This window comes from Monopterus albus, unplaced genomic scaffold (genome assembly GCF_001952655.1).
Source record: "Monopterus albus unplaced genomic scaffold, M_albus_1.0 scaffold87.1, whole genome shotgun sequence".
NCBI classification, from domain to species: domain Eukaryota; kingdom Metazoa; phylum Chordata; class Actinopteri; order Synbranchiformes; family Synbranchidae; genus Monopterus; species Monopterus albus.
In genome coordinates, this window is record NW_018127967.1 from 846705 (window position 1) to 858194 (window position 11490).

Genomic DNA, 11490 nt, shown 5'->3' on the forward strand with positions numbered 1-11490 from the left:
GGCATTTCCACTACTTGGTGGGACTTAACAGTAGGTAAAAAAAAAACATGTTGCATGTCTGTTAATGCCTTGTTCCTGTAAGGTTAGAGAGAATAGTTGGAAGGCTGGAGAAGTTACTATGTCTACATTATGCCAGTTAAAATATGGGGTTTCTCAACTACCCGCTTGGCTTAGAGTGTTACACATCTCTTTTCATATCGTTGTTTATCTATCTATGGAGGAGAAATTCAAATTAATTGATGCTGTTGCGGTTCATTGTGGTGTCCACTTGTGACACAACACTGGCAGCAGGAGTTGTGCGTGCTTGGAAAGTGTCCTCTTGGTTTTAGGAAGAGGCTCTCTGGTTTTATTATTCTATTTGGACTTATGAGGGGTGCCGAGCTAATCTAGAGGTACCCAAGGTTAAATATGAAGTGGCTGGAAATGAGCAAAATGAGCAGCCATGGGGACTTTAAGGAATATAACATAATATTTGATGCGCTTGTCACACAGTCCAAATTATGTTTGTTTTATGTATATTTAACAAACAGGCATGAAGGGAACGTGCAGAGGAAGTTGTCTGTGCCTATGGAGACAGGTGTCACCACCAGCCATTTAATGTCATCAAATCAAACCGGGGCTGCTTGACAGTCAAATTAGTGAATATTGTGAAATGAAGACAAACGCAAAAACAAAGTGCAATACAGGGCCAGACTGTTAAACCATTAACACATGTTGAGAATGTTTTTAATATATGTTGAAATAAGATTAACATTTGACTCTTTTCAGTAGCAGCAGTGGAATAGTGGGCTCAGCAAGGGAAATTCACACAGTACAATGTATGGCACATTTCATTCATGCAGGAAACATTTTAAAAAATTGTGACTTGACCAGTCTCCACAGTTTTGCTCACCCACTAAGCAGATGATTGTGAATGAAATTAACACTTCTTTGTATAATGCGCCTCATTAAAATAAATATTTTTGTAATTACACAGTGTTGTATATTTGTTTCTAGAAATCCACAGAGAATAAAACCTTGTTTGACTGATACCTTATGATGAACTTTGTGACAAAGTGCCTTTGTCCACTACATTGGACATGTTATTACAAAAAATCCATGACAAGCTTCTAACATTCCCGTGCTATATTAATTTCTATAGTTGTCTGAAACCTTTATGCTGCTGTCTTGCAGGGCACCACTGAAAAGGTTCCATCCCTGATCTCAAAGAACTGTTTTCCCTGGTTAAACAAAGGTTAAATAAATGAATAAAAAGAACATTCATTACTGCCAGGGTCACACAAAGCACTGATGTTACACTCAAATTACTCCCAAAAATCATATTAATACAATTGCAATTTCTGTGCCGTGCACTTATTTCAGCTGGGGTACCGTGATGCTTATTAACATTAGGGGTTGGGTTGCAATAATTAACATTAATACTATGAAATGCTCCTCATGTTCTGAAGTTTTTTCCACTGCCCCCTGCCTGCTTTCAAGGTGCGTTCGAGGAGCTAAATTTTGGCACCCCTCAGTAGGTAGTACTAAAGTCAAGCTCCAGGAATGCAAGGGGGGAGTGGGCGCATGCACACAGAGCAGTTGCCCATGATCGGTTAAATGCCTGCTCTTCACACCTCAATCATTAGCATTACAAGCAGTGTGTGTAAAAAGGCACTTATACTGGTTTAAAGATAAAAAGACTTCAGTGAATGGACTGCTGGCAAAGCAGTGAAGATGTCAGATTTCTAAGTTTGTGTACAGCTTGTTCAACTACTGTTTGGTAAACTGCTCATAGTCATGTTGCACTATGGAGTGATCTGTTCTCCCTCTGCTCGGCTGACTGCCTGTGTGAGAGGGGTAGCTCCTCCCTCCACTAAGCAGAGACCAACACAGAGGAAATACAGTGGAAAAACAAAGCAGGATGGTCCGTGTCAACCCAGGAGGTTATGAGGGATGAAGTAAGGGCCACACAGCTCATTAGGGTCCGATAATGGAACCACAGCAGAGGTCTGGCTAACCTTTCCCTGATTCACTGTGAACTTTTCATTTCAGTCACATTAACTAATGAAATAATTATAAAATGTTTCCATATAGGTTTTGTATAAAATCTCCGCAGTGAAGATAACTGTGTATGTATCATTACTTCAAAACGGAGATTGTCCCATTTATTTTATGAACTTTTGCGGTCTCTCAAATCTTGGTTATAACATCGCCAACATTCTTCACAGGAACAACGTGCATACCAATAGTCATGAGCATTCGTATTGACGATTTATGCTTGATTGTGGGAGTGTTGTGGATGGAATATGAAGCTCACCAAAGAGAGCAGATTGTGATTTATAAAGACTTGCATAGAGCTGTGGCATAATTTTAGGAATCTGTTGTCTGTGGGAGGGGGTTTTGTGCTGCATTCATCCAGCATGTTTAGGAAGAAACATGCAATGGGCACATATTTGCCCGTTTCAGGATCTCATGTCAAAGTGGAAATAACAATGCTGTTTGCATTATATAAAATGTCAGTTCACACTGAATCCATGTAACGAGCGTCTCCCATAAAAACCCTTGTTTTTCTATACTTTTTTCCCCACTCTGCTGCCATTAGTGAAGCATAATCCTCAGAGCCTGCTGTTTAAAATCACACATATCCCACTGTTTTCCCATTTCTACTGGTATCTACAATGACTCATCAGGCTGCCGAGTCCCACTTTCACCATGCGTAATGAGCCAGGAAAAATCCAAGTCTAAGCCATCGGCTACACAAAAATGCGATTTCAGGAGAGATCAACAGGAAAAAACAAACAAAAAACAAAACTATTTTTGTCCAGTACACTTGTGCTGCTGGTCGGCCTTGATAGACACATTTAGTGATCTGTTTGATAATCAAAAAAGTGCAGCTTTATTGACACGCCGAAAGACAAAACTGTGCTAAAAAGGTTTACAACAATTTTCACACACACAAGTATTTACAGAATGACAAATCATAATAGTAACTACTTTGTTTGTATAGTCAATATGTGTTTTAGACTTTGTTGATGCTGGCAGCTGGCAGGGTAGATCTGTCCAAGTCGTCAAAGTAGGGGTGAGTCATGGCCTCCCGTGCTGAGATTCTCTTGGGAGGATTGTAGGTCAACATTTTCTACAAGAGAAAGACAGGGCAGAACACCATACAGGTTTTTGTATTAAATACCCACTTCAATGGAGACACTGTCTGATGCAGGGATGTATGCAGACATGTACAACTATTTGATGAAGTACAGGAACACAACTATGATGCGTGCGTGTGGATGTGCACAGTTAAGCTGTAGATTGTTTCAAGGGCCATGTAAACAAATGCCTCCAAATCATTAAGAAAATAGATGCTCCCCACTCAAGTGTTAAACCAATGTTCACCGAGCTCCTCCTGCGTCATGCCGATTTGTGTGTCAACCAGCAACAGTGAACACATCAGCTGTTGAAGGGGCTTGTAAACTGGTCAGCATGTGTCAAAGTTTGGACATCCTGTGCCCTGCATGTCATATAGAGCTACAGCTGATCCCTCACAGGTAAATCAGTCTCTTTAAAGCCCGGCATTACTAGAGTTAAATGTAAAGTCTGTTTCTGATCATCACATCTAATGTTCGGCCTCTCCTGGAGATTACGCTCTAGTTTGTCTAGATGATCTGGATTTCGTTCTGCCACAATCACAAATAAGTTGATAAAACACAGTCAATCTTTCAGGTCTTTATTGAATATAACCATTAAACATGGAAAAAGTAATGGCAACACTGGTTCTGATGTCACTAAACAGTAACTGGCGTCAGGTGTTAGCAACCCTGGAGTCCAGTCAATGAAATGAGAATAGAGGGGTGGTTTAGAACGACCCTGACTTATAAAAACACTCAAACAGTGTCAGCATCAGTTGATGTGAGCCATGCCTCACAAAGAAAATAAATAAAGATCTCAGAAGACCCACAATCAAGAGTTGGCAAGGGTCAAAGTCATCTCAAAGACTAGATATTCATCTGTCTGTCCACACATTGGTGCTGGTTAACATCTCTGTTCATGAGTCAGCCATATGTGAAATATTGAACAGGCTCGATATCCATGGCAGGACACCATGGAGGAAACCACTGCTCTCCAAAAACAACATTGCAGCATGCCTGAAGGATGCCAAAGACCACCCTGACACTCCACAGCACTACTGGGAAAATGTCCTGAGGACAGATGAAACAAAGGTAGAATTGTTTGGGAAGAACACACAGCACTATGTATGGTGTGAAAAGAGAACCACGCACCAACATGAAAGCATCATTCCAACAGCGAAGTACAGTGGAGAGAGAGAGCACTGGAATGACCTAGAGAGCCATTTACATTAGACATCCTAAGAATATGGCTGAGCTCAAGCAGCTCTGTGAAGAAGAATGGTCAAAAGTTCCTCCTGAATGTTGTGCAGGTCTAACCCACAGCTACAGGAAGTGCTGTCAAAAGATGGTTGAACCGGTTATCAAAGCACTGGTGCCGTGGGTGCCAACTGCACATCGGAGTGCACATTGAGTCGATGCTGTGAATTAATCACGACACCCTAAACTTTAATATCGCCACTTGGAGCACGGAGAGCTTACATGTCTCATCTGGCCTGGGAAAGACTCAGAATCCCACCAGAGGAGCTAGAAAACACTACTGAGGAGAAGGACATGTGGACTACCTTGCTGAACCTGCTGCCACAGTGACCAATCTTGGATAAGCGGAAGAAAATGGGTGAACATTCTATTTTGCAGGACATACATTTTACTGATGACTGGATCTTCAAGTGCTCCCAATAATGAAACATTATGAAATTCAACCAAATTAAACCAGTGGGCCTATTCCTTTTCCTGCCTTGGAGGAAAAGTGGTGGAGCATCATTCTGGTGCATTTCCAGCAGCACTGCACCTATGGATGTACATATGAGGTCTGATGACACCATTTAGTAAACATCTGCCCAGAATGAGTAGAAAAGAACAAAACCCACTAGAACAAGCTACTCAAAAGGTGAGATTTATACTTTATTAGAAGTGTTTTCAAATATTGTAATCTACTTTTACAAGAGGAAAGACTGACGGCTGTGAGAGTGTGGCTGGTTTTGCATTTGTGCATCCTTTTTTTTTTTTTTTTTTTTTGCCCCCCTCTTTTAAAGTGTAAAGAAAAAATAGTATTTGACTGTTTCTAGTCCCATTCAGATGGATGCATGTCACAGAAGGCGAACTAAAATGGGTTGGGAAAACATTTCTCTGAGAAATATAAATAAGAGGAATCAAATATATTCTTATATTCTTGAACAGTGAAAACTGGCACACAAAACATAACAAAATGCTCTGGTGGTTAACTGACATGGGAAGCCCAAACCTGCTGGCAAACTAGGATACAACCATATCTCAGAAGAAAAATTTGCCTCCAAGAGCATTGTTTCAACAGAAACAAGTGTGCTGCCTGTCTCATTCTTCTGACAAATCCACAGGGCAGCCCAACATTATATCACCAATTTAAATAGATCGCAATTTGAACCTTGCATCATATGCAGCTGTTTTTATGAGTAAATGATCAAGAATATGTTGCCCTCATCCTTAAGAATTGAAATACCAATGTTAATGTGGTTGAAATCAATGAAATTCATGCCCGTTGATTTTCTGACGGTCAAGGCTATTTAAGAAAACACACAATGGGTGGGGCATAGTCAAACAGTTGCAGTGAACAGCTGAATCTGAGGTGACGTACAACAATTCTTAGTGGATTATAGCCCTAGTTTGATATAACTGCAATTTAACTTACAATATTAGTTTAAGTTAATGGTTCAAGTCTAGTCCTTACCGCCAGTAGGTCCAAGCCATTCTTATCCAGGTTTTTCACCATGGACGACAGGTTTCCAGACTTCCATTTTGGGAAGGTGTTTTTGTAATCAGGAAGGCATTCTACTTCGGGCCACACATCATTGTTTGGGGTTCCCAGAGTCCTGTAAAAGGCAGATCAAAAAATAAATAAATACAAACATGGCGCTGCAGGAAAGGACTGTCCCAAGGCACCAAGAACATTACGAACTAGGCCTAAACCTGTGTTTGCCCAAAGGAACCAGGGACGAAACTTAACTCCTGAATGATACTTTTTTTTTTTTTTTTTTTTTTTTAAAACACAGGAAACCAACCCGAGAACATTTTGATATTCCAAGAACTTTTATTTCAGGTTTGGTAGACCTGAATACTGCTGACTGGTCAAATGCTGCAGAATACATACACACATAAATCAACTGCTCAAAAGAATTAAGGGGACACTTAATCATCACAATATAGCACCAAGTCAGTTATACTTCAGGGCTATCTATCATTTTGGAAGCACAAGTGATTGTGAATCAGTTTCAGCCACTTTGGTACAAATGAAGGTGACAACAGGTGATTGAGCATGACCAGTTTGGTGGTGGGTCAGTGATGGTCTGAGGAGGCATATCCTTGGAGGGCCGCACAGACCTCCATGTCATAGCCAACGGTACCCTGACTGCTGTGAGGTAATGGGATGAAATCCTCAGAGCACTCGTCAGACCTTATGTTGATGCAGTGGGCTCAGGGTTCCTCCTGGTGCAGGACAATGGCCGGTCTCAGGTAGCCAGAGTGTGTAGGCAGTTCCTGGATGACGAAGGCATTGATGCCACTGACTGGTCCTCATGTTCTCCTGACACCACCAATTACCGCCACAGAGTGTCGAGGAGCTTTCTGATGCCCTGATCCAGGTCTGGGAGGAGACCCCCCCACCAGGACACCATCCACTGACTCATCAGGAGCATGCCCAGATGTTGTTGGATGTGCATACGAGCACAGGGTTCCATACACAGTTCTAAATCACATTATGAGTTGCTGTGATGAATTTCACTCAATGAGAAATATCATCACGTTTTAATATCACGGGATCTTGTCACACCCCTATTTATCAGCTGTCACTTAACACAACCGCTCTAGGGTTCCAAGTCAACATCCAGTGTGAACACTGAGTGAACCAGCGGTGTGAGTGGTCACAGATTCTGACCTTGTGGGAGGGCCAAATACAACATATAGTGTGAGTTAACACATTATACAGGATATTAAAAAAATAAAAATAAAATTTTTTTTTTTTTAAAAACACACACAGATTACAACTTTTGCCTGATTTCAGATTTTTAAATGTCGATTCCAATTTGATCTTAGAACTGTAATTGACAGCATTCACTGAAATTTTTCAAACTTTTCTTTAATGAAAATTAAATTGTACTACAATAAAACAATGCATTACCATTTTGCATCTCACTTTTTAAAACCAACCTCCAACTAAAAATGAACTGCAACATCTGTACTTCTCCAAAGATAAACGGGTGCAACAGGTAACAGAAAGAGAAGAGTGCTGTTATATCAGCCCTACCGAGCACACATTTCTTTTTGAAGTGTGTGTAGTTTGTACTTGCTGTGTTTTAGGTTGGATACATTTAATGTGTAGGCAGTAATTCTCTAATTGTGTATTATTTGTCAGAGGTTTGGAGGCTATGTTTCTGGTCTGTGCCACCATATGTGCAACATGGACAGTTGTGCCTCCAAATCTGACCGGCACAGAATCAAAAATCTCAGTGATCAGGCGGTCACGCTGAAAACCAGCCATTTCCAACCTACGCTGATCAATCGTTCATCTCTTAAAAAGAAAAACTAGAGAAAACTTTGAAAGAATGCAAACATCCACCAAGCTCAGTTTCAACATAATCCCATTACACCACACCTAAAAGCAGTGCTCAAAAGGACGAGCACTTCTCACAAGCTGTCAGTACTCCTTTCTCCTTTCTGCCTTCTTTGTGGGCTCATTTTCAATTCAATTTTATTTGTATAGCGCCAAATCACAACAAAAGTTGTCTCAGGACACTTTACAAAGTAAGGTCTAACAACAGATCCCCCTTGAGCAGTGCTTGGTGACTGCGGGGTGGAAAAACTCGTCTGGACAGCAGACGATTGCACCAGTATGCAGGGGGAAAAAAAACACAAAAAAAAAACAACATGTGGGTTTGACAAGGGCTCTAATAAATGCATGTTGGTGTGCTTTGGTGCATCTACCTGAAGATCCTGAAAAGCTGGTCAATCTCTGAGTCTCCATGGAACAGGGGCTTCTTGGTAGCAAGTTCAGCAAAGATGGTCCCAGTGCTCCAAACGTCAACAGGTGTTGAATATCTGGGTGAGCCCAGAAGGACCTCTGGAGCCCGGTACCAAAGAGTTACAACCTGAGAACAAACAAAAGGGTGCTTTCAGGTCTGTGCCGATTTGAGGGCAGGGATCTGCAGCCGTTTTCACCCCAGAAAGCTTTTTTGTTTAAATGAAAGTGGCTGAGAGCTACTCATGTTTTATATTACTAGTTCACATATATCCAAACACTTAAACTCATCTCCAAACCAAACTAGCTGAATAAGATAACTGTTTTGTGCAGCTCGCCATAAAATATCAGTCAAATATTCAGTTTCTACCAAAAATATCCTGAACTCACATCAGTCATCACACCAATAGGACAGATAAGCTCTGATATCATTGGTTCTGCTCTCAATATGGAAGAAATTAAGAAAATATATTTCCTATTTATTACAGCTACATAAAAGTTATTTTGTGCATTCTTTCTCACCAACTCCATTTCTGACTACCACATGATGTTTAAAATGCATTGTCACTACTCCTAATCCAGAAGAGAGGGATCTCTCTAGGCAGTTCTCTCTTACGGACACAGACACCCTGCTCTTAGGGGCAAAGGTGGACAGAACTTAATGCTCAAATTATGGCTCACGCTCAATGCAAGTATTTTTACATGCAAGGACAGAACTGTATGACCACCGTCTTTCAGAAATTTGGTTTCAGTTCAGATTTGTGATATGGAGGCTGCAGGCAAACTAACGCCAAGTAAAAATACTGTTGGGGCAGCTGTGGCTCAGGAGTTTGAGTGGGTCGAATCCTAACTGGAGGATTAGAGGTTCGATTCCTGGCTTGTCCAGTCAACATGTTGAAGTGTCCCTGAGCAAGACACTGGACCCCCCAGTTGCTCCTGGTGATAACACAGGTATGTGAATGTATGAGTGTTTGTGAGTGTGAAAGGACTTCGAGTGTGCTGTAAAGCGTAGAAAAGCACTATACAAGTATAAGACCATTTACCATTCAAAAAGAAAGCCCTACATTGTTTTTAACATTGCAGTAATCACATTAGCCTAGGCTAATGATTTGTTTAAAACAATGTTGTTTCACTTTGCTACTGAAGAATGTTAACAGTAGATATGAGAAAATAAACATTTCGGCTCTTAATTTGTTTTTCCAAAAATAAATAGGGGACTCTTAAAGTACTGTATCGCAGGGTTCCAGACTAAAAAGCAAATGATGCTTGGCAGGTCTGCATGTCCACCAAGGCCGAGTGATTTCATTTTCATCATCTTCCCAGGTCTGCGCAGACATCCGCATGCACGCCAAAGTCTGTGATCACACTGCAAAAGCCCCGACTGCGCATACGGCACAGTGCGCGGAAACCATCGGCACACCTGGACAGAAGGCAATTTTAAGTATGAATAGGAATGCGTGACCACCCTTTGTCACAAGGGTATGCACAAACCATAACTCCCCTTAATTTGCACCACTAGTAGCAATGGTGTTCCTTGCTGAAAATTTTAAGAGCACTAGCACGTTGATCATCATTTAAAATCGACAACACGAACAGATTCCCATTTCCTTTCATATCATCTCTGCATTAAAGAACAAGAATATTCTTCAAGCTGTTAGCACTTTAACATAGCGTATTACTTGGTTCTACCACCATTATTATTAGCTTTTCTTGTTACCCCAATTATCAAGTGACAGTTCTGAAATCAAGCTTCATATTCTCCACATTTAGTTTCTTCTGTGCAACATTACAGCACTTCATCTTTTTCTACAAATAACTGTTTAACACATTTCAGCAAGTGACTAAGTACAATTTGAACATTCATCAGTTGTAGGCGATGTCCTTTTGATCGAAATACATCAGCTTCTTCTCAGCTTGACTTTCTTATTGTTCACATTATTATATGACAATAGTTTATGCTGTTATTAAAATATTTCAAGCTCTCAACTGTTATGAATTGCACATATAAACTAATAAGTCATGTGAGAGAAAATTCCCACCCCTTCATTTCTTGCATATTCCAAGGGCATTTCTTTCAGTTTCAGTATGCATAAAATGTAGGGTATTTTCTGAAACAACTGTTGCCTATAAAGCCTAGCCTACTGTCAATTCTGCTAAACAAATATTCTGTAAACAGCTATTGAGAAAAATTGGAATAATAATCTTCTGACAAGCCTCCAGACCAACTTTTTCCACTGGAAGCACTGGTTCTCCTTACTGAAAATTTTAGGCGCACCAGCAAATATTTTCACTGCACCACTTAACAGTGGAAACGCTTTTATATTTTTCCATCTTAACTGTGTTACTGATAAACACTTTGGTAACAAATAATCAAGATTTATGGTTCTCGTTTAAAGGACAAAGTCACATAGTGAAGTAGTACTTGATGGCCGCTGTCTAAACCCCCATCACTGATGAAGAGGGTCTTTGGTGGCATCATAAATTCCTTCAATAATAATATTCACCTCTAATTTTTGTGTGCAATTACAGTCAATTAATAAATTTTTCTGCTACATTATACTTCTACTCCACTACATGTCAGAGGCAAATACTGTACTCTTTACACCGCTAGATTTAGCACAATCAACTTTAGTTACTGATTACTTTACAGATTCATATTGTTCAGTGTAACCATGGCCAGATGGCCTGCATCCACACAAAGTTACAGTGTGGTCACCATATACCCCCAGCAGGTGGACCGCTGTGGCCATCAAACTTTATCAGATCTCTACTGAATATCAGACACCATGTGTCATGTGTCAGACCCTCTGAGACATGAGGTCAATGCAACATTAACATTCCACAAACATCCCAATTCATTTATGCCGTTTAGGTCAACATTCTACAAAAAAAAAAAAAAGCTAACAGTGAAGTTACTTTCTCAGTACTGGTTTACTAAGCCTAATAAAACTTCAACACAATCCCCACAGAAGAACCAGAAACACAAAAAAGGCTGGGGGGAAAAAAAACAGCAACAAAAATTAGGTGTGAATAGAAGCAGAGGTTGAAGAGACTAGAATATAACATGTAAGGATTAGCGCTGCATGATTTTGTGAGCATGATTTACATCTCTGAGTAATCTCAGACTCACATGGTAATGATTCTCATTCAGAGTAGTAGGAAAGCTGAAGTTAAAAATAAATAAATAAATAAATAATCCAAAACAAAACACATCCCTACACTCCAATCTGTGTCACTCACAAAATGTACCACCCGTTGCAAATTAAAAACTTATAGGTCATATGTATGTGATTTCAGGTGTGCATTCAGGTGAAAAATAAAGTCATAATTCAGTCAAGTCTGAACACAAAGACTTTCCAAGAATATCATTATCACAGACTTCTGCTGTAAAAGGAAAAAAAA

The 11490-nt window shown here is 40.2% G+C and overlaps 1 protein-coding gene across 2 annotated transcripts in view; it reads right to left on the minus strand.

Annotated features, from left to right (window-relative positions):
- Positions 1-2851: 2851 nt before the first annotated feature.
- cdk1 (cyclin dependent kinase 1) overlaps positions 2852-11490 on the minus strand; it is a 12558-nt gene continuing 3919 nt past the window's right edge. For both annotated transcript variants that reach the window (XM_020607598.1, XM_020607599.1), the window contains exons 6-8: positions 8055-8218; positions 5806-5947; positions 2852-3115 (exon numbers count right to left, since the gene is read on the minus strand). In XM_020607598.1, the coding sequence (XP_020463254.1) occupies positions 2999-3115; positions 5806-5947; positions 8055-8218 (423 nt within the window). In that variant the 3' untranslated portion in view covers positions 2852-2998. The remainder of the gene's footprint in view (positions 3116-5805; positions 5948-8054; positions 8219-11490) is intronic.